General features: G+C 54.1%; 2 protein-coding genes and 1 long non-coding RNA gene across 5 annotated transcripts; 1 reads left to right on the plus strand and 2 right to left on the minus strand.

Annotated features, from left to right (window-relative positions):
• Positions 1 to 513: 513 nt before the first annotated feature.
• CCDC157 (coiled-coil domain containing 157) lies at positions 514 to 7,352 on the minus strand. Of its 3 annotated transcripts, XM_068701245.1 has the most exons (11): positions 7,047 to 7,352; positions 5,564 to 5,782; positions 4,924 to 5,095; positions 3,402 to 4,050; positions 2,834 to 2,911; positions 2,535 to 2,725; positions 2,218 to 2,394; positions 1,961 to 2,129; positions 1,549 to 1,688; positions 1,203 to 1,398; positions 514 to 1,119 (listed from the first exon to the last, which is right to left on the minus strand). In XM_068701245.1, the coding sequence occupies exons 2-11, from the start codon at positions 5,779 to 5,781 to the stop codon at positions 845 to 847; spliced, it is 2,265 nt and encodes a 754-aa protein (XP_068557346.1). In that variant the 5' UTR covers position 5,782; positions 7,047 to 7,352; the 3' UTR covers positions 514 to 844. The 3 variants fall into 3 exon arrangements, with proteins under 3 accessions (XP_068557346.1, XP_068557347.1, XP_068557345.1); XM_068701246.1 differs by lacking the exon at positions 7,047 to 7,352 and having other exon boundaries at positions 1,203 to 1,264; positions 5,564 to 5,865; XM_068701244.1 differs by lacking the exon at positions 7,047 to 7,352 and having other exon boundaries at positions 5,564 to 5,865.
• Positions 6,684 to 19,432, plus strand: SF3A1 (splicing factor 3a subunit 1). The gene is made up of 16 exons (XM_068701243.1): positions 6,684 to 6,844; positions 8,071 to 8,183; positions 9,551 to 9,755; positions 10,572 to 10,829; positions 11,276 to 11,350; positions 12,037 to 12,187; positions 12,616 to 12,809; positions 13,455 to 13,572; positions 13,691 to 13,876; positions 14,256 to 14,377; positions 14,534 to 14,776; positions 15,478 to 15,688; positions 16,425 to 16,579; positions 17,398 to 17,499; positions 17,700 to 17,771; positions 18,683 to 19,432. Exons 1-16 carry the CDS (start codon positions 6,779 to 6,781, stop codon positions 18,782 to 18,784), a joined length of 2,373 nt encoding a protein of 790 aa, XP_068557344.1. The 5' UTR covers positions 6,684 to 6,778; the 3' UTR covers positions 18,785 to 19,432.
• LOC137865802 (uncharacterized) lies at positions 19,367 to 21,787 on the minus strand. The gene is made up of 2 exons (XR_011102077.1): positions 19,987 to 21,787; positions 19,367 to 19,576 (listed from the first exon to the last, which is right to left on the minus strand). It is a non-coding gene; the product is annotated as an uncharacterized lncRNA (long non-coding RNA).
• Positions 21,788 to 21,908: the final 121 nt, after the last annotated feature.

A 21,908-nucleotide genomic window follows, 5' to 3' on the forward strand; every position in this document is an offset into this window, starting at 1 on the left:
TCGTCCCCGGCCCCTCCGACCGCTCGTCGCCGCTCTCCCAGGCTGCGGCGGTGCTGGCGGAGCTGAGCACGGCTCCGTTTCCCCTTGTCCCGAGGCCGGCTCTGCCTCCAAGTCCTCTTCAGAGCCGCCTGGCTGCCTCCCAGCCGCCTCTTGGGAGCGGTTCCTGGCCCGAGCTGAGCCGAGCCGTGCCCAGGCGTGGCGCAGGTGACTGCGAGTTAGCCGGGATCAGAGCCGTGCCAGGGATTGCAGCAGCAGCTCGGCTGTGGGCGACCGAGTTCCAGCACCCAGGAATGTCGCCGGCCCTGCTCGGCTGATTGTTTGGGGCCAGCTCTGCACGCCAGGGAGCATTTCCCACCTCCCAGGCCTCCTCGCTAGGGTGCTGGTCGGTCCCCTGGCTGCCAGCAGTGCTTGCACCAGCCCCGCCCCTGTCCCCAAAGCCCCAAAGCTACAGGGGGGCTCTTCCCAGGGCCCCTGCGCTGCAGAAGATGAACGGGGGATGCGCCAGCCCAGCCCTCAGGGCCCCGCTGCCTCCTGCTTTATCAAAAGCCACGGCGTTGCCCAACGGAGAGGGACAAGAAGGGAAACCACACAAACAGGTTCGTTGCATCCCTGCCGAAAACAAGGTGAAGCAACAGCCGGCAGCCAGCTGGCAACCCCGCTGCCGCCTCCCAGCTGCCACGGCACCGTTCCCCGGGCTCCCTACGCCGCCTCGTGACGCTGCTCCTCGGGCTCGGAGCGATGGGGAGGCAGAGCGGGTGTCCCAAAGGAAGGTGCCGTCGTGTTTGCAACAGGTAATGAGGTCCTGCAGGGAAGGGGGAGCAGCTGCGTGCTGCTCGTTAGCGCTTCAGTTCTGCCTGAGCTCCCTCCAGCATCTATTTGTGGTGGGGGCCGGTGCGGTGTGAGAAGGGGCGAGTTCCTCCAGCGTTGCTGCTGCTCCCTCGGGGGTCGGGGGCCAGCAGCAGACCCCGTGCTGGCAGCGAGAGGCAGGGTCCGGCCTCGCTTGTGGGTTCTGCAGAGGGTGGCTTTGGGCGCTGGCTGCCAGGAGGTCGCTGCCGGGCCCTGCTGGTGGCTCCTCCGCGTGCCCCTGCGCCGTCCCCGCTGCCTTGGCTGCTTGGAGGCCTGCACAGGGGAGAAGCAGAAGAGGTTGGAGGGGAGGAAGGAGTGGGAAGCTCCCCAGCGCCTTCCTCCGGGTTCCTACTCACCCTGCGGCCTCCCCACCACGCTGGCTGCTGAGCTGAGTCCACAGCTGGGGCTGTGGGACGAGCTGGAGGAGAGAAGATGGGGGTGAAACCTCCTGCGTTCAGCTCCGTGCTCGGGGATCTTGGCCTCTGCCCTGGGAGGATGCCACCGCCAGCTCAGTGGTGGCACAACAGCCGCGGCGGGGCTGAGGTAAAGGAGCTGGAAACCAAACCAGGGGGCTCGGCAACGCAGCTTTCCCCTGCTGGCACCAGTTCACCACCAGGCTGACCTCCGGGGGCACGCGGTGCCCCCCCAGCTCGTGCACCCCTCTCCTGCCAGCTCCCAGCCCCGACTCGGACTCAGCCTCACCTGCAGCACACCCTGCTGAGCAGCCGCCTTCAATTTGGCCAGCACGGCCCTGAGCCGCGTGTTTTCCTGCTCCAGCACCCCGATCCTGATGTCGTTGGCCTGCAGCTGCTTCTCCATGTCCTCGGCGATGTTCCCAGTGCCTGCAAATAAAACAAACCACGGCGCCTCACAGCCAGGGCCCGAGCTCAGCACGCCGCCTGCAGCCTGCTCGGAGGTGCTGGCAGCAGAGCCCGTCCCAACAGCTCGGGAGCACACGAGCGGGGTGGTGTTTGCTGGAAATGAGCCTTCCCGAAGCAGGGAGCACCAGCACAACCCCAACAGGTGGTGGCTGGGTCCTAAACCTGCTGGCTGAATCAGCAAGGACAGACACAGCCGTGACCAAGCCCTTGCCCTAGCCCTGCCTCTCCCTTACTCTCAAACTGTGTCTCAGCGGGGACGTGGAGCTCGGGGAAGAACACCAGGAGCTTCTCCCGCTCCTTCAGCTCCTGTGCCTGCTGCTCCAGCCTGGAAACATCCTCACGCAGCTCGGAGACGGATTGTTCCAGGCTCTGCTTCTCCTGCTGTAGTGTGTCCAGCAGCTCCTGGGGGGCAGAGCAAGGGGAAGGGGCTGAGTTTTGTGAGCACCCTTCTCAGGAGGGTTGCCAGCTGCTCCCCCCGTGTGCCAGGTACCTGCTGCGCCCGGAGCTGGTGCCCGCTCTGCTCCCGCTGCTCCCGGCTCTCCTCCAGCTGCTCCACCAGCCGGGCCTTGTCCCCCTCGGCCTCCCCTAGGCTGGCTTGCAGCTCCTCACGCTCCTGGTCCAGGCTATCCAGCTGCTGCAGCAGGGCGTTCTGCTTGGCCTGCAGGGACTGCACGAGGAGGCGAGCCTGCAGGGGCTGCAGCAGCTCTCTGCTGCCCTGGTGCCAGCACTGGAGCCACGGGGAAGCGGCACCGTGGTTACGAGGGGCTGTGGCTGCAGCTGAGCAGCTGCGGGGAGCAGCAGCCGTACCTCTCTGTGCCTCAGCACGCTCTCCACCTTGGCCTTCTCCTTCTCCAGCTGGGTGGTGACCGCGCTCAGCTCCTGCCCCAGGCTCTCCTTCTGGTCGGTGAGCAGCCGCACCTCCTCCTCCAGCTCCAGCACCCGGCTCCTGGCTACCATCGTGGTCCTCAGGTCCTCCAGCAAGCTCTTTTTGGTCATCTCTGGGGAGGCAACAGCACCATGGAGCCCAGCTGGGCAGGAGGGGGAGCTGCTCCCAGCCCGGGTGGTGCCTTTAGGGGCCCTACAGCTTTTGCCCTCGGGGTCCTTACCCAGCTCCTGCAGAGCAGCCTGCTTGGCAGCCAGCGCTTCCTTTAAGGTGGAGATTTGCTCTTCCAGCAGAGCAGCTCCTAAATCAGTGCAGAAGACCACGAAACGTTAAACAGCTCCTCAAAGAAACTAAAACAAGGGGGCAGCAAAACACGGTGCCAAGGTGTTTTTCACCCAGTGATGGCATCGGGCTCCCACCGCCGCGTTTGTCCCACGGTGGGGAGCAGCCACCAGCACGTGAGATGCTGCAGAAACGGGGCACAGAGAGTGGGAAGTGAGATGATGGGGAGGGGAAAGCAGCAGAAGAAGCCGGGAGAGGATGAAAGCATCAGGACAGGCGGCAATGCCAGTTCACCAGCCCTCACCTGCTCCGGGGGAGCCCCAGGAGCTGCTGGCATAGATAAAAGTGGGATTTCCATGGCCAGGTGACCGTAACGGGAACAGTCGCTCTCACTGGTGACATTTGAGCCGCCCAAAACTAGTGGCAAAAGCCCCATTTGTGGTGCTGGGACTGAGATTTGACCATGGACTGCCTGCTTCTGCAAATACCTGCAGGGGACAGCACTGTACCTCTCCGTAGGTCGTCCTTGTCCCGCTCCAGCCTGGCTACAGCCTCCAAATGCTCCTTGTTTTTGACTTCCAGGCTCTGCTCAGCCTCCTTCCTCCTCTGCGCCTGGGTCTCCTTCTCCGCCTGAAGCAGGCGGGCGAAGTCCTCAGCCTGCTTCTGCAGCTCATCCCTCTGCTTCTTCGCCGCCGCCAGCTCGGATTTCAGAGGGTTAAGCAGCTCCAGCAGCGCGTGGAGGTGTTTGCTGATGCGGGAGAGGTCCTTGCTTTGCTCCGAGGCCCAGCATTTCACCTCGGCTGCCGAGAGCATCTTTCTCCCCACGGTCTCTGCCACCACCTGCTGGAACCTGCTGAGAGCCGAGGGGATGTTGTGGCTCCGGCAGATGCTGGTGATGGCTTCGCCCACCTCACGCAGGCTGGCCTGGGCGCTGGCACAGGCGTCGCAGGGTGCTGGGGATGGCTCCGCTGCCCGCATGGGGATGCTGCCCGAGGCGTCGCTGGCAGCCTGCCACGGGCACAGGGAGCTGCACTGGGCAGCACCCGGGGGGGTGCAGGGCTCCGAAAGGGCTGGCAAGCAGGGCTGGAAGCTCTCCTCCGTTTTCCCAGCCTTGGGGGTGGGTTGCAGCGTGGGGATGTTCCTCCTGCAAGCCTTTTTCTGGTGGAGAGAGCACAGAACAAAACACGGAGCACAGATCAAACCACGCTGGCTGCAAACAGTCCGTGAGAGACAAAACCAGGGGGACAAAGGACGGGGACAGCGCAGCCAAGAAGCCGTGAGGGCAGTGAGCCCTTCTTTGGGGAGAAAAGACACTCCCTGAGCTTGTTGGAGGACTGAGCCAAGTGCTCGGGGTTCCCAAAGCCAATGGCTAAAAGCCAAACGATCCTCACGCACAGCACGGGCTGCCCCCACCGCTCCCTGACACCGAGGGGCTGAATTTCTCAAGCTCCCAGGTAGCTTTTCAGCCACTGCTCATGGAGTGGAGCTGTGGTTTCACAACAGAAAGCCTCTGCAGCAAAATGTGCTCCCTGGCTTTTTTATTTTTTATTTTATGTTTGTTATTTTCTCTCCTTCCACACCTCGCTGCCCACTCCCCTGATCACGCCAGGTGAACGCTCTGCCTTTGCTCTGAGACTACGCCACGAGAGGAACCATTTGGGAAACAAAATGCAGGGCAAAGTATTTTTGCCACAAATCATTTCACCGATCGGAGCCCTCTCAGCCGCACACAGCGTGGGCCAGCAGAGCCACAAGGGGCAGAATATTCATCCAAAAACTAAGGGCAGTCGGGCTGCCTCATCCCAAAATCCTGGTGGAAGCCAGGGACAGCATGGGACGGACATGTCCCACTTGACACCTGGATCAGCACCAGGGGGGTCATGAGCAGGGAGCACATCTGGCACGGCCACCACACAAATCAGGGTGTCCCTGTGCGTGCCTGGGGGATCTCCCAAATCGTGGGGGCGTTGAAGCCGTTGCTGTGAGCCCTGTGCTCGGCTCAAGGTGCCCGCACGCCCCCGTATGTCCCACCTCGGTCAGGAGCTGCTGGTAGAAGGCCCCCAGTCGCAGCATGCTGTGCCAGTACCTCCTCACCGTCAGCCCCGCGGACATGCAGGGCCCCACTGCCTGCGCCGGGGGCACGGCTCGCTCGCTGAGCAGGTTTTCTGCGTAGCCTGTGAAGCTCTGGAGCAGCAGCAGCAGCCTTCATGGGGATGAAACACAGAACAACAGAATATTAGGACCAGGGAACATGCCCGCGGCACTCAGCATAGCACTGAGCCTGAAGTGCAGCGACAAAAGTTGTCTTCCTTCCCTGTCCCACAGCCCAGGTCTGGCCAAGGAGGCTGGATACTCGTGTGCCCCCCTCCTGGGGGCTGCTGACTCCCCAGAGCAAGGTTTGGTGGGGTTAAATCCCCCTGCACTGCCAGCGTGCTTGCAGTTCCGAGGGGCTCTCCCTAAAGTTTTGGGGCACTCACTGCCCATATCCAACCCAAACCGTTAGGGCCAAATATTGAGACAGCTCCGTGGGCACGGCTTGTCTTTAAAACCGAGTCGTTATCTCTTTCACCCAAAAAAAGGCACTTTTGCCTCCCAGCCTCGTAGCATGGCCGTGCCTGAGGCTTTTTAAGGTTTCGGAGGGATGCTTCGTGCCGGCCGTGCCCTCTCTCACCTGTCCACCAGCAGCTCCAGCAGCACCACATGGGCATGCTGGCTGAATTCGGGGTCGCCCTCGGCGTAGTCGTAGCGCTCCAGCAGCGCCGCCAGGTCCAGCTCGCAGGAGACTTGATCGGGGAACTTCCAGGAGGGGAAACGAGCGGGGCCGGCCCGGGAGGAGACGTCGGAGATGGCTCCCTGCAGGTCCCGCAGGTCAGCCCGCAGGCTCGCCATGCTGCCGGGGTGGCCCAGGAGGTGCGCCATGGGTGGATGGATGGACGGATGGACGGATGGATGGACGGACTGAGGGTGGTGGGGGTGGCACTGGGGATGGGTGGGGGGTTGGGGGTGGGTATGAGGGGGTAAGGGGGTGTCAGAAGGGGGATGTCAGGGGATGGGGGTGTCAGAGGGTGGGGGTCTCGGGGGGGGTGTCAGGGGATGGGGGTGTCAGAAGGGGGGTGTCAGGGGGTGGAGGTGTCGGGGGGTGGGTGTCAGGGGGGTGGTTGTCAGGGACGGGGGTGTCAGGGGGTGAGTGTCAGGGGGTGGGTGCCAGGGGGTGGGGGGTGTCAGGGGATAGGGGGGTGTCAGGGGGTGGGGGTGTCAGGGGATGGGGGTGTCAAGGGGGTGGGTGTCAGGGGGTAGGGGGGTGTCAGGGGCTAGTGGGGTGTCAGGGGGGTTGTCGGGGGGGGCTGTGAGGGGGTAGTGGGGTGTCAAGGGGATGGATGCTCGAGGAGTGGGGGGCCCAGGGGGTATGGGAGGCAGGGGATGGGGGTGCTAAGGGGTGGTTGTCAGGGGTTGGGGGGCTCAGGGGGTGGGTGTCAGGGGGTGGGGGTGTCAGAGGCGATCCCGGGAGGGTCCAAGCCTCCCCTCCCCAAAACTGGAGGCTTCAGGGGTAGAAAGGCGTGAGGGGGCTCCTCGCTTAGCCCCGGGGGGCTTTTGGGGGGCGCTGGGGGGGGGCTCGGGGCGAGCGGGGCCCTGCAGGGGCCGGGCCTGGGCCTCGGCTTCGCGCCGCGCCCGTTGCCATGGCAACGGCCCCCCCCCAGATCCCCCTCAATGGTCCGCCCCGCGCGCAGAGATCCCGTCAGAGAGACACCCCCCCCATTAAAGGAATGGAACAGTCCGAGGCGCATGCGCGCTGCTCCTCCGCCCTCACAGCGCCGCCTGGGCGCCTTCCGTGAGGCGCGGCCGCCATTTTGTCCGCGGGCGGCACCGAGCGGCACCGGGCAGCGCCATGCCCGCAGGGCCGGTACAGGCCGGGCCTCCGGCACAGCCGGCACCACCCGCAGAGAGCAAACCGGTAGGGCCCGGCCCGGGGGAGGGGGTTCGGGAGGTGTCCCGGAGGGTCCGGGCCTAGGAGCGGCAGCGCGAGGCCCGGTTCGAGGCCTGGAGGCCGCCCTGCGCTGGGGTTTGGGGAACGGCGGCAGCCGCGGGGGGTGAGGGCTCGGCCCTCGGTGCTGTGCTGGGTGCGGGTCGGCCCCTGGGGTCTTCACAGAGCTCACAGAGGTCCTGGTGTTCCAAAATGTCCCCATTGAGGCCACGAAGCCGTCCCGTACGGCACGGCCCAGCGAAAAAGCTGCCCTCAGGGTGCTGGGGCTGCGGCACCGCTGAGGGAAGCAGCTTGCTGAGCTGCTCTTGTCAATGAAAGAGCTTCTGATGTGATCTCTGTAGGGCTAGGAGCTGTCTGTTTTTTCACGTTGATCCAGTCGGTGTGATTCTGGTTCCTGGCAGTCCCGTGAGCTCGTAGGAATGATGCCCAGGTTGGTCAGCACAGCCGAGTTACTCCTGCACGTGGTGTTGCAGGCACTCCCCTTCACTGCCCCTTTGCTCAGCATCTAAACAAACCCGCTTGGGGTCAAGGCTGAAGGCACAAAGCGCTGTGGAGACTTGTTTTGGTTCCCATGGCGTGGCCTTCCTCCTCACCCTGCCATGCCAGCCCCTGCAGCAGGTGCCCTTGACGAGCAAACAAACATCATCTCCCGGCCCTGGGAAGCTGGGGAGTGCCGTTACCTCTTGGGGCTGTTGATCCAGGTTGTTAAACTGGATTTTTGCCAGAAAAACTTAATGATTTGGGGGCTGGGGAGGAGAATGCACTCTTGTCCACCGTGGGGGTTGCTGTTTGGAGTACAGTGTTCTTACAGAACGTTCCTTAAGCATGGGATTTCAGGCCAGCTTGTGAAGGTGTGTTAGGCCTGCTGTTCTAGATATAGGTGAAGAAATTGAGAGAGAGAAATGCATTTTCCAACTCAACCCATTCAAAATAAACCCAATGTCAGTTCACAGTCTGCCAGGCTGTGCTGTCACACCCAGATGCTGCTCTACAACGAGTTATTCAGTGTTGTTTGAAATTCCTTCTCGTGTTAGCAGTTGGGATTTGGGCTGTTTGCATTCGCTGCCTTCACTATTTGCAAACCCTACAATGGAAGGTGTCTCGCTGTACCACCAGCGTCATCATCTTCGGAATAATTTTTGTGGTTATGAGGTAGCTGGACAGACAACTGTAAGAAAAATGTTTTTTTATTGCAGCCAGAAGAGGAGCCAAAAGAGGAAGCAGCACCGGCCAAGCCTGTGGTGGGAATTATTTATCCTCCTCCAGAGGTCAGGAACATCGTTGACAAGACTGCCAGCTTCGTGGCCAGGTAAACAGTGCAGGAGTTGGCTCCTGTTTGTGGGATTTTCGTGCATCTTTTCTTCTAGTGCTGAGGTCTGCATAGCTCCAGAAGCTGAAGCAGGTCACAGTCCCCTGGCTTTACACAAAGGTTTCTTGAGGATTGAGCTCATACCAGTGAGGTTGTAGAGGTTGTGTTCTGCTAGAAAAGCACTGACAGCAAATAAAACCCTTTGTGAGCGCTGTGAGGTGTGCTGCAATGGCTAGGTGACAGCTCTTCTAAATCCGACCCGAAGGGCAGACAAAATTCCAGGTAGAAAGGGAGCCCTGTTACTGGCACTTTGCTGAGCCATTAAGCCAGCAGCAGCTGTGGCTGTATTTTACGATGTGTAGGCAAATAGCAGATGAAGAACTCTGCTGCTTGCTGAGCCCTGCAGCCAAGTCCTGTCCCCGTGTACCTGCAGCTTCATAAACGGTGCCAGCAGCTGGGCCTGACACTCCCCAGCTCGGCTGCCTCTCTCCCTTTGCAGCGAGGGGAAGAAGTGCACGCCTCCAGGGAGCGATCTTGCCCTGTCTGAGGGCAGATGGACTGCCTGGGATGTTTCCCCTGCTGACTGGAACTTGCTGCTTGAGCTGTAGCATGAGTGTAGCTCTCACAGTTAGGGGAGGAGCCTAAAAGTGAGATAAATTGCGCTCCTTTCAGTTCCTTCCGTTTGACACATGTCCATTCAGCAAACGCAAGGTGTCAGTGCTGGCAGTGCCATCATCTGCTTTTGGGAGAGGCTCAGTGCCTGAATGAGACCTAGAGGTATCTAGGGAACATGAAGAGCAGTGTGCTGCAGCAAGCTTTTAATTTTCCTAAAGTGCTCTTTGAAAATAACCGGCGGTTCTCTTGGATGGGAGAAAAGGAAATAACCCTGGTGGCTCTCCTGAGTGCAGTGTGCTTCGTTTCTGCATGGGCTGCTGATTACCTGCCTGCTCCTCGCATGACCTTTCTTGAAATAAAACCAGCCTCCAAAACTTGTTAGTCTAGTACGGGACTAAACATCTTCCAGTGAATTGTGTAATCTGCTCAGAGATGCTCGGTGTGAGTGTAGCCAAACAAGACTGAATACTTGTGTGTGTGTGTGTGTGTGTGTGTGTGTTGAACTGCCTCGAGAAATGTTCACTGTGGAATGTTAAAGGCTAAGTTAGGATGTGCACATAGCCAGTATGTGTATAAACACCTGCTGCATTGGGTGAGAGTTACCTGGAGGTAGAGAGAGGTAAACTCTTGCCACACAGGAGAGAAAAGCATTCAGGGAATCAGCCCCTCAGAAGACAGGTCTTCCTATGACAGAAACAGGCGTTTGTACCTGAGTTGATACCCATTTGCCTAATCTTTTTTCCACCCTACAGAAATGGTCCAGAATTTGAAGCTCGAATTCGTCAGAACGAAATAAATAACCCCAAGTTCAATTTCTTGAATCCCAATGACCCTTACCATGCATACTACCGGCACAAAGTCAGCGAGTTCAAAGAGGGCAAGGCCCAGGAGCCCTCGGCTGCTATTCCCAAGGTTATGCAACAGCAGCAAACTGCTCAGCAGCAGCTTCCACAGAAGGTAAGCGTTTCTTTTCACTTTGGTCAAGAACTTTGCTCTGACCGCTTGTTCCTCACACCCCGATGTTAAGCAGAAGAATACTAAGCAGAAAGATGGTGCAAATGATACATTTGTCATAGAAGCAGGCATGGAATTTAGCATCTGGGATTTCCTTCTGATGCGGGTGTGCATCCCCCAGATGCTGGTGACTCACAGTTTTTGTGAAAGATGCATTATTTTGTATCGCTTAGTCTATTTTAATTACATTTACTCATGTACATCTACACGGTACTTAACCCTGGTGATCACTTGGAACGTTTGACTTTAGGACTCCTGCCATACACAAATCCTTTAAAATCCTTGGAGTTTAGTTTGGGCTTGTTGCATGCACAGTCTTATATAAAATGTTTGTTTTTTTCCTGCCAGAAGGATCAGCTTGCCCTGAAAGTGTGGAGTACAAAATGTTGCTTAGTTGTGTCTTTATAAATACGGGATGGAAAAAGGGCACTGACTGAATCTGAGCCTTTTGCATGCTTTGTGTGGCCAACAGCTGTGCTGTGTGGCACTGACAGCAGGACTGGTAATCACGGGAGGGTTGTAGCAAAGTCCTGACCGTCTGCAGTGTCGTTAGCTGGTAGAACATTCATTTTACAGTAGGCCTGAGTACAGGTGTCCAGATACACCTTACATTACTACTTTCTTCTATCCTTGCAGTTGCCAGAATATCTAAACTGATGTTACTTTCCCTCAGCAACTGAAGGAAAAATGGGCCCTCCCAAGCATTCAGTAACAATTTCTTGATGGCGGTCACGGAGTTGTCTCCGTTCTGCTCCACAGGTGCAGGCCCAGGTGATCCAGGAGACCGTTGTTCCCAAAGAGCCACCTCCGGAGTTTGAGTTCATTGCAGATCCTCCCTCCATCTCGGCCTTTGACTTGGATGTGGTGAAGCTGACGGCGCAGTTTGTGGCTCGGAACGGGCGGCAGTTCTTGACGCAGCTGATGCAGAAAGAGCAGAGGAACTATCAGTTTGACTTCCTTCGCCCGCAGCACAGCCTGTTTAACTACTTCACGAAGCTGGTTGAGCAGTACACGAAGGTACTCGTGGCAGTTCACCTGTGAAGCTGCTTTCCTCAGCAGCAGTGTTGATTTTGAAGACTACAGATGCTCTACAAAACAGACAAGAAATGTGTACAGGTCTAGGAGTCCGTCCCTTAAATCTTGCCCTTTAAAAAGAGATTTCTTGCTTGTTGTTGTGGGCATGTGCAGAGCTGAATGGGGTGGGTTGCTACTCAAGTGTATCAAACACTATAGCAACATAAATAAAAGTTACATTTTAAAAAATACTAACTATAGATAAAAGGGCAAAGAGTGAATATTTTAAGCTCAGGTACAAGGAATAATTAATACAGTAGCAACAGAAGAAATGGAACGTAGTCCCAGGGGTCTGCTGATGTTTTTTTCTATGTGGAAAGATAATAGTTGCTTTTAAGGAGACTTTGTCAAAAAAGTCATTGCCAACTGTCACACAAAATATGTTCCAGATCCTGATCCCACCAAAAGGCTTACTCATCAAACTCAAGAAGGAGGCTGAAAATCCCAAGGAAGTCCTAGATCAGGTATTGCATGAATCATTTTCCAAATTGCTGAAGCATTTCAGTTACACTTTGAATTCTCTCTTTGCATGCTTCTAATTTACTGGCATCCAATACAGATTCCACGTAAGATGGGTGTGTCCCTTGTAGTCACAAGGGTGACTTGAATATCAGGGTACTCAAGCTCACTTTCAAGCTCCTAGGTACTGTTTGTTCACGTGTGGCACTGCAGAGGCATAGATAAGTGCATGATGCCATTCCCAAATAATTTTCCTTCTCAGACAACTTCACTGTGGCACCTCAGTCACTTGCAGTTCTATCAATATGTTTTTTTAACTTCTGTCTTCATCACAAAGGCTGCTTGTGCTTTGGAGAGGTGACATTGCAGACTTTTTATTACAACCCTGTGAATTGTTTGCTGATTGTGAATCCTCAACAATACACAAATCATGTCATACTGGGGTAGCTTGGTCTTAACTCAAGAAGGTTGCAGTTCCAGCTTTAGAAAACCACCATGAAGCTGGTGCAGTACTCTGCTCAATAGGCAAACCTGTAGTTTCTCTGTAAAATACAACTATTTATTTGCTCTGCCAAGCCTCTGAAGTGGTCCTTGCGTGAATGCCTTGACGGTGTTGGTAGGATAAACTTTAGATGCTGCGCAGATGATTTTTGTATATTTTTTGGTGCTAGCTTTATGTCTGCTTGTGCAGGTGTATTACAGAGTGGAGTGGGCAAAGTTCCAAGAGCGAGAGAGAAAGAAGGAAGAGGAAGAGAAGGAAAAGGAGCGTGTTGCTTATGCCCAGATTGATTGGCACGACTTTGTGGTTGTGGAAACAGTGGACTTTCAGCCCAATGAACAAGGTACTGAGGTTAGGCTTTGTAACCTCTTTGAAACTCTGCTTCCTCTGAGTACAATGCTGGTTTTAGGCAGACATGGGGTTTTACAGCTGTATATCCCTCAAAGATGAATGGGAAAGCCTCTTAATGACAGGGTAGGGCTGGATTTTTTTTTATTTTTTCCTGGAGTCAGTAATGTTCTCCTTGCACAAAGGGCTGCACAGGTGTCTGTTTTTCCACCTGCAGCAGGACAGCAAGTACTGGGGGTTCAGCTCTGGGGCTCCACAGTTTAAGAAGAACGTGGTCCTATTAGAGCAAGTCCAGAGAAGGGCCATGAGGATGCTCAGGGGGCTGGAGCACCTCTGCTGTGAAGACAGCCTGAGGCAGTTGGGGTTGCTGAAGGCCAGGCTGGATGAAGCTTTGAGCAACCTGGTCTGTTTTCTGCTTTGTAGGGAATTTTCCTCCTCCCACCACTCCAGAAGAGTTGGGAGCTCGAATCCTCATCCAGGAGCGTTATGAGAAGTTTGGGGAAAGTGAGGAGGTGGAAATGGAGGTGGAGTCAGATGAAGAAGATGAAAAGCAAGAGAAAACAGATGAGCCCCCGACCCAGCTGGATCAAGACACACAAGTGCAGGATATGGATGAGGTAGGTAGCCAACAGAATCAGCATCACTTTTGCTTCGTGAGATTTGTGACTGGTTTATGGTGTTCTTCATCTTCATTGCAATAAGTTCCTCAGTTTCTTGAGGAAATGAGATTTCTTTGCTTCTGATGGAATTTCAAAACAACCTGTTTCTGCCAAAATGCTGTAATACGATATTATTAATATTTTCCATGACAATACAATTTACAAGAGAAACCTGGGAATTCTGAAACCTAGGGATGTGAATTTGGTATTTCTGTGACTGAGTCTTTTAGGCTTTCTTCTACATTGGAGTCTGGAACATTTGAAGACTGATGAATTTTAGGCTCTTCCTCTAACCACAGTATATTAGCTGTTTTGCTGTTAACAAGGAACAAGGCCATGGTTAACCGTAAGCCCCTGCTTGCCCTGCTGTGGTAATGTGGAAGCTGAGGAGTACTTGCTTCCTTTATTTGGGTCTACTGAATCTTTTAATTCCTGATTACCCTGAGGAATCGCTGTAGAATAGATGTCCAGAGGCAAAATAGCTCAGTTGCTTTGAAGCTGCACAATTGCTCCTACCAGTACTACAGAGAAATTCTATGCCGTTCTCACATCTTTTGTGTGGGTGTTTGACTACTGGAACTTTATGACTTTGTTTTTCTTAAGGGCTCAGATGATGAAGATGAAAGTCAGAAGGTTCCTCCTCCACCAGAAACCCCAATGCCGCCACCTCTTCCTCCAACACCAGACCAGGTCATTGTGCGGAAAGACTACGATCCCAAAGGTAAATCGGGCTGTTGAAGGCCGACTTCATTTCTTACTGTGTAATCACAAAAGCGTTTGTTTCTAGGCCACATCCTCTGGTGGTGTGTTTTTTAATGGCTGTGGTTTTGTTTTTCCAGCCTCAAAACCATTGCCGCCTGCCCCAGCTCCGGATGAGTATCTCGTTTCCCCCATCACTGGGGAGAAAATTCCTGCCAGCAAAATGCAAGAACACATGCGGATTGGTCTCCTGGATCCTCGGTGGCTGGAGCAGCGTGATCGATCTATCCGTGAAAAGCAGAGCGACGATGAGGTCTATGCCCCAGGTCAGCTCGAGCGTCTGACAAAGCCTGTAAAACCCACTTCCTAGATCAGTGCTATGAACTTCTTAGCGTGCGTCCTCACTCCCCCTAGTTGCCACTGATAAGGACTGTCTTTAATGTAGCTTTCTGTGCTACGTCCTTAGTGTGCTGATTATATGGCTACTTTTTGTCCTTAGTACGTTGAAGCCCTTCTGCAGAATTAAAGGCAAAGAGCGTCGGCTGCTGCTGACCGGCCATCAGTTGCAGTCCCTCTCTGAAAAGAACAGCACTAAGCCAATGGGTGCCAAATAGTTTAATGATTTGTTAAAGAGTTGTGACTCTTTGTGATCCTGTTTGACTGGGAATTCTTACCTGAAGTGACACAATTCCTTTTTTCCTGTAGGTTTGGATATCGAAAGCAGCTTGAAGCAGCTGGCAGAACGCCGTACCGATATCTTTGGTGTGGAAGAAACTGCCATTGGTAAAAAGATTGGTGAAGAAGAAATCCAGAAACCAGAGGAAAAGGTAGAGTGGGAACGAGTTCTTGTAGTATTGTGAATGCTCAGAGAGAGGGGTCTTTTGAAGCTTGTTCTTGCTGTAAAACTGGTGTCTTGATCTCTTTGTAGCTCTCATCGTGGTCTCTGTGGGCTGGGGTTATTCTGATGTATTTTATCCTGTCAGGTGACCTGGGATGGCCACTCAGGCAGCATGGCCCGCACGCAACAGGCTGCTCAGGCCAATATTACTCTTCAAGAGCAAATTGAAGCTATCCATAAGGCCAAGGGACTGGTGCCAGAAGATGACAGCAAGGAGAAGATTGGTCCCAGCAAACCCAACGAAATGCCCCAGCCTCCCCCTCCTTCATCAGCATCAAATCCCCCAGCGAGTGCTCAGCCCATCACATCTGTGCCTCGTCCACCCACAGTAAGTGCTTGGGTGTCCGAAAGTAGACAGCTGTGGCTGTAGTTAATTAGAAAGGAGTCCTGACAAAGCTCAAGGGTTATAGCAGGCCACTGGCTGGAAGCAGATTTTGGGTGAAGTTAGCGTTTCCAAATGGCTCCTAGGCCTTCAGAGGTTCCCTGTTGACCTTGTTGTTAAAAGTGAAAATAAGACAGAAGTGAAATCTCTCATCCTTAGCAGTGTCAAAAAGACTTGATTAGCTGGGCTGGGGAAAAACGTGGGTGGTGCCTCCTTGGAGGAAGGAAGCATGGCTAATAAATGCATGGGTGGGGGCCTCTTTTTTTAATGTAAAAAGACGTGATGCGGAAAACGAAAGCAGTGGCAGGTGAGAAATCACAGATGCCTCACAGCCCCAGGTTCCTGTGCACCGGGGGTTCTGCTGTGACCCTGAGAGCTCCTGCTCCAGGATCGCCGTGTGGCTCGCGGCCTGGTTCCTGAGTGGCGAGGGAAGGAAGAACTGCTTGATGTGTTAATGAGGTTTCTGTGCCTGTTTACAGGAAGCTCGGGCTGGCCATACGGTGAGCACGCAGAGGTTCCCAGCAGGTCTTTGCCCAGCAGGAATCCTCAGTGTGTTGTCTTGGTTATTTTAATCAGGACTGCAGACAGCACTGAGATGATCATTGCATGCATCTGCTAAGAAAAATGACCTCTCTCTCTCTCTCCAGATGCCCCCTCCTGTTCGTGCCGCCGTTGTTTCTGCTGTTCCTGTCATGCCTCGTCCCCCAATGACTTCTGTGGTCCGTTTGCCTCCGGGGTCTGTCATAGCCACCCCTATGCCACCAATAATCCACACCCCACGTATCAACGTTGTCCCCATGCCGCCCTCCGCTCCTCCCATCATGAGCCCCCGCCCGCCTCCCATGATCGTGCCGACAGGTCAGTAACTTCAGCTCTTTCCCGTTAATTGTCAGCCAGCTCCCATCTAGCGTGAGCTTGAGCTTTGATTCCCTTCTTCTTTTTGTGCCTCTGATAATGGTAACCAGGACTGCAAACCAGAAATCTCATCTTTAAGGACTTTTCTTGTGTTTTATAAGACTTAACCTGGCAGCACTGCTTCTGGGCTCCAGTGTCCTCCCTCGGTATCCCTGGGGGTTTGACCAGGTGAATGCTGGGGATCTGTGCTGCTTTCCAACAGGGACCAGAGTAAAGCTGATCTGCCAGCACCTCGCTGGGTGTTACAGCTGGTTAGGGAAGTTGCTGCTGCAGGAGGAAGAGCTGTTGTCTGGCTCCATTCCTCATAGTGGCTTCATAGCGTGAGGTGATTTTAAGTTAAAAAGCACAACATGAAAACGCTTCTTCCGCTTTGTCCTTTTTTTTTTTCTAAATTGAAGTGCTGGCACCGCTGCATGCCAAACGGAGAGCATTTTCTTTTCTGCAAGATCTGCAGGAAACTCTTACGCTGCTTGTTGTCTTTTCCTGGACTGTTTCCCAATGTAAAATAGATCTAATGTTTAAAGTTTGCATGTTGCTGTTGGTTGTGTTAACTTCCTGCGTGTATTGTGGCGTTTATTTTCAGCCTTTTTTAGTTTGCTAGTAGAGTTTATGTAAGGGATTATCTGCTGTGTACTCGGTGGCTGACTGCAGGTTGTGCTTTTCCCTCATCCCGTTTCAGCATTCGTTCCAGCACCTCCCGTGGCTCCGGTTCCTTCCCCAGCCCCGATGCCCCCTGTTCACCCACCACCACCGATGGAGGATGAGCCGGTTTCAAAGAAACTGAAGAGTGAGGACAGCCTGATTCCAGAGGAGGAGTTCCTGCGCAGGAACAAGGTATGCGTGTGGCCTGGCTGCTTGGTCAGAAGTCCTTGCCCTTCTGGGCTGTTTGTTCAGCCTCCTGTACCCAAAGGGGATGTAAAGTCCATTGAGGACACAGAGGGGAGCTGATGTGCAAGTATTTCATGAGACAGTGACTTTCTGAGAGGGCTCCTTCCTCCTGTTGTACCTGAGTGAGCTGAACTGCCCTATATTTTATTGGAAAGAGCAGCAGAGCGCTGCACACAGAAGCCTAGTGAGATGGTACTCTTCTGTAATTAAGGGCAGCGAGAAACAGGTTTATAGTAATGTAAAGAAGAGCTAATGCTGATAAGCTTTTAAGCAGAAGACTGCTAAGCTGGAGATGCAAGGAGATTTAATATATCAATGTCAACATGGTAGTATGGTAATGTGACATTCTGTAACAACGTGAACGGGACGTTGGGCTGAATTCCTTCCTGAGCAGTGGCATCAGCTAGGGTTGAGTTTGAAGTCCTTTAAGAAGGGAATGCTGTTTTTTTCTGGACACTTGCACTGCAGAGCTGCCTCCTGCTTAATGCTGCTTGTGTTCCCTCTGTGATAACTCAGAATGCGTGTGATGCTTAGCGAACAGCAGCCTAATGAGGGACTAAGGGGAGAAATCCAAGTAAAGGTTTTGTTTTGGTAACGGCAAACTGACTTTCTCAATACTGAGACAAATAATACTTCTGTGTGTTCACTGAGCAGTCAAGATAAGCGATTAGTATTGGGAAGGTCTATAAATACTTTGTCTGCTGCTCTTATCACAGCCCTGAGCCTCCTTGCCTGTGAGAGACTTTATCTTTGTTTCCTTGCAGGGTCCTGTCACGGTCAAAGTCCAGGTTCCCAACATGCAGGACAAGACGGAATGGAAACTGAACGGCCAAGTGTTGGTGTTCACCCTGCCGCTGTCAGACCAGGTGTGTAGCTTATTAACCTGGCCTTTATCCCTTGCTCTTCTGTTGTGGAGCATCTCCGTGTTGAGAGTTGCATGACAGGAGCTATAAAACTGGAAATTCCCCACGCTGTGGCCTCTTGCCAGGCTGTGTGGCTGGGGGTGCAGTGCTGGCTGTCTGTATGGTGTGGAAAAAGCCTGAGGAAGCTCTTTAATTCTTCGTAGGTGTCTGTTATAAAGGTTAAGATCCATGAGGCCACGGGGATGCCCGCTGGGAAACAGAAGCTGCAGTACGAGGTGGGTATATGTCCTTCAAACGCTGTTTTTGTTTCGGTGCTTTCTCACACAAAACTGGTCTTTTTTTAAAGAAAAAGTTGTGCCCACTGAGATATTGGGAAGAGCAGAGGGAATGGATTTCCTGTCTGTACAGCACACTTGGTTACAGTGCTGTGCGCTGTTTCAGCAGGACAGGCCTCTAGGAGGTAGCATCAGTGGAATTTCACATCCTCACTATTGCAGATGAGGCCTCAAAGCCTTAATATGTTCTCTGAAATCAACCAGTTTTATTGAGGGGGTGGGGCTGGTTGTGATTTTTTGCGTTTAAATACAGCATTTTGCCCCTGCTGTTCTGTCTCACACTCCGGAAGGTTGGGCAAGAATGTCTTGAAACTCTGGGGACTCTGAAAGGATTTTCACCAAAACACTAAAGGGAAAAGAGGTCTCTTGAGACTGGAGCTGTTGTTAAAAAGGAGCAGTGCCTTTCTCATTTGTTTTCAGTCATGCATGTGCCCAGGCACAACCTGCTGCCTAAGCAGTGAACTTTGAGCTCTTACCTCCCCAGGAATTTTTCTGTGGGCAGACAGTGTTAACCCTTAGCAAGAAATAAAAATTATTTAAAGGATAAAAAAAAAAAGGAGGGGGAACTAAACAGCTTCATCTGTTCTGGCAACTGACTCTTTCTGTATTTGTAGAGGTGTGTATTGTGTATTGCCAATTCCTACACTTGTGTAATTCCCAGCCTACCCACCTCTTCCCGTGCCAGTCTTGTGAGACTTTGGGACCTCTCCAGGCTTTATCTAAGCCTGCAGTGTTTTGTCATCACTCCAGTTTGAGAGTAGGGCCAGGAAGGCTTTGTCTATGTGGGGTTTTGTGGGAAGGGACCATTAAGGTTTCTGCTGTGACCGTTGTTTATTTCCTTTTCTCCTCAGGGCATCTTCATCAAGGATTCAAACTCCCTGGCTTATTATAACATGACAAGTGGCTCTCTGATTCACCTGGCACTCAAAGAAAGAGGAGGCAGGAAGAAATAGGAGCCATGGAGCCCGGAGATGTAACGGCTCCTTTGCCACTTGTGTAGCCCCAACTATTCGAATCCTCCAGCCTTTTAGGGGCCACTGTGACAAGCTGCAGACTGCCTACCAGCTTGTTTGAGAAGAGAGACTGTGAACCCAGTGCTTGGGTGGCTAAAGAGTGGGAGGAGGCTGGTAGAGCCCTGAAAGCTGTGCGAGTGTAGTGAGCTAGTACGTAACTGCAGCGGTCTGTTAGTGATCGATGCTTTGCTAGAGTGCTGGTGTCCAGGTTTGCTGTCTCCCCGGTAAATTCCCCAGAGAAGCCACATTGAGGTCATGCCCAGCTTAGTCTAGATCCATCTTTGAGGGATTTATACTGACCAAGAACATCATCTGTCTGGCCACAGTGGTTGCTGCTTTATTTAACCCTTTTTCTAATTGAAAACTTCTTTCTCAGTGTACTTGCTAAGCCCCTTGTTCTTTTTCTGTCTCAAATCTATCTGCAAGAGCCTCTTGCGCTGACCCTGACTTGGAGTTTTATCCTCTCTCAGTGTAAGTGTGCATGGCTGTCCCTTGCGATAAAGGAGATCCGGGACTGCATGCTCAGCAGCTTCGTGCTTGTTCTGTACAGCCCGTGATTTGTTTTAATAAACACGCATCTCGGTGCGAGGTCCCGTTTGTGGCAGCTCTCGTTCTTGGGGGGGTTCGGGCTTTTTAGGTGGAGGTGGGTCTGACTTCATAGCTCTCCGGTCCTGGATGGGTTGTGGGGAAGTGCACTGGTCTTTAAAATCAATTATTTTATCCTAGGAAAGGCTTCAAGAAAAGGGTTTTGTTAAATTTTTTCTCAGTGCTACCCATGTGTTCCCAACCATAACACACACATGTGTACACACGTTTGTGTAGGGGTATAGTGAGGTGGTTTTGAGCTTAAATCTCATTAGTGGGAATTTTCTTGGGAGGGTGTTTCACACTACCATGCAGTTTGCATCTCCTGGTTCCGGAGAGCATTCAGATCCGCAGAACAGATCATTCCCTTATCTTTCTCGAAGCTATCAGGCAGTTCGAAGCGCCCACAACCCCGGCACGGCGAGGCCAGGTTAAGCTTTGGGCAGGTAATGAGGTGGCCGAGGATGGTGGGCTGTCTGCTGCTTCCCCTTGCAGCCACGGGTTTGTTTTGCTTTCTTTTGTGCGGTGTCCAGGCATCACAGAAGGATCCTGTTTACCTTATTTTGTGCTCTGGGGGATGGAGAGATGAATCAGGAGCGAAGAGACGACATCCTACGGCCTCCTGTGTGCTCACGGTGGGGCAGGCAGCCGAGGAAGCTGCAGGGAAGGTGCCTGGCACGGGCCCAGCCCAGGTGGCTGCTGCTTCTCCTGCTCCAGCTGCCGCAGCTGCCAGGTGCCCACGTGTCTGCGAGCGCAGCCCCGCTCCCCTCGAGCCGCAGGATGCCGAATTAAATCGCTTCTCTGCAGGTGTGGGCAGGCTGTTTGGGTGTACGGAGGATGTGCAGGAAGGCAGGCTCATGGCTTTCCTCTTGCTTCTAAAAACCAGACAATGACAGTGGGGTAGGGTTGGGACAACGGGAACGACCTTTTCGTGGGGGAAAACAAAACGGGGGGCAGAGCTTGGAGCCACTGCAGTGGAGGTTCGCTAAAGCAGCGTGCGAGTAGCTCACTGGCAGCGCTGTTTTCCAGAGCTGCTAAAAAAACTGCAGAGAAAGCTCTGAAATGGAGAAGTCACATTTCTGCACCCTGCGTAGGACAGGACTGTATTTAAGGTCACGCAGCTCTTTCTTTTTTTTTTCCCCTCCTCTGGCTGCACCCACTGGTGCTGTGAGCAGCCACGGTGCTTGTGCAAGAAGAACCCGGCCGCCCTGCCCAGCCCAGCCAGGGGCCGTTCCTCGATGGTTCCCGCTGGACTCTGCGCTGACATTTCCAGCCTCCGCCGCAGCCAAGCCCCGTTTCTCAGCCTGGCAGGGCCGAGCACCCAGCCCCACGCTCCTGCAGGAAAACACCCGCCTGGAGAGCTGGAAATAGCTCCGGTGGAGCCCTGCCAGCAGCGCTTCCATCTCAATATTACAGATAAACGTCGGAGCAGCCCGTCCGTGTGTATCTCCTACAAAACAACTGTTATCAGAGCTTCTCGCTCCGCTGCTGAGGACCCGCAGATTTTTTTGGAAAAAAATCAGGATAGGGCTTGGGGGCTGCCTGCCCCAATCCCTGTGCCCTGGGGTCCTCAGTAGCTCGCCCACTGCGTTTCCCCTTTTAGGAGGGGTCTCGATTTGAACAAATTTCGGCTGTTTTTGCAGAGGGTGGTGGCACAGCGACCCGGGGACTCCCCTCCTGCTGCAGCCCAGGGCTGGGCCGGGCCCTGCCGCGTGTTTTGTGCTGTATTTTTAGCCAGGGCCAGGCCAGTTCCACCAGTACGGGCTGCTGGCGGCAGCGCCCTGTGGGTTTGGCAGCCGGCGGGGAAGCCGCGGGGTCTGGACGCGGAGCTGCCTGCAGGGAGCCAGGCCCCGGCACTGGGTTTTTGGGGGGAGCTGCTTCTCCCTGTGCTTTGGGGTCAGGCACCGCTCCCTGCAGCCCCTTTGGTGCTGGGCTTTGATGCCTGCCACATGTGCTGCCCATCCCAATTCCCTCCAGTTCCTCCCAGTTCCATCCTAGTGCCCCCCTAGTCCCATCCCAGTTCCACCCTATTCCCCTCCCAGTTTCCCCTGGTGCCATCCCAGTTCCTCACAGTTCCCTCCCAGTGCTCCCCAACATCCCCCAATTCCACTCAGTCCCCTCCAGTTCCTCCCAGTACCATCCCAGTGCCTCCCAGTTCCCTCCCAGCGCTCCCCAGAGCCCTACAGCCTCATCCCAGTGTTCCCCAGTCCCATCCCAGCACCCTCCAATTCCACTTAGTCCCTCCCAGTCCCATCCCAGTACCCCCCAGTTCCTCCCAGTCGCATCCCAGTATCCCCCAGTGCCCCCCAGTCCCATCCCAGTGCCCCCCAATTCCACTCAGTTCCCCCCAGCCCCATCCCAGTCTCCCCCAGTTCCCCCCAGCCGAATCCCAGTATCCCATAGTTCCCCCCAATCCAATCCCAGTGCCCCCCAGTTCCTCCCAGTCGCATCCCAGTATCCCCCAGTGCCCCCCAGTCCC

The sequence above is a fragment of the Anas acuta genome, chromosome 17 (assembly GCF_963932015.1).
Source record: "Anas acuta chromosome 17, bAnaAcu1.1, whole genome shotgun sequence".
Lineage (NCBI taxonomy): Eukaryota > Metazoa > Chordata > Aves > Anseriformes > Anatidae > Anas > Anas acuta.

Coding starts and splice junctions, on each gene's coding strand:
- CCDC157 (XM_068701244.1), bottom strand. CDS start 5,811: ATGGCGCACCTCCTGGGCCACCCCGGCAGCATGGCGAGCCTGCGGGCT. Junction 2,395..2,534: donor GCGTGCTGAGGCACAGAGAG/GTACGGCTGCTG, acceptor CTCCTCGTGCAG/TCCCTGCAGGCCAAGCAGAA. Junction 1,689..1,960: donor CGCTGAGACACAGTTTGAGA/GTAAGGGAGAGG, acceptor TTTTATTTGCAG/GCACTGGGAACATCGCCGAG.
- SF3A1 (XM_068701243.1), top strand. CDS start 6,779: ATGCCCGCAGGGCCGGTACAGGCCGGGCCTCCGGCACAGCCGGCACCA. Junction 11,351..12,036: donor CCAAGGAAGTCCTAGATCAG/GTATTGCATGAA, acceptor CTGCTTGTGCAG/GTGTATTACAGAGTGGAGTG. Junction 17,772..18,682: donor AACAGAAGCTGCAGTACGAG/GTGGGTATATGT, acceptor TTTTCTCCTCAG/GGCATCTTCATCAAGGATTC.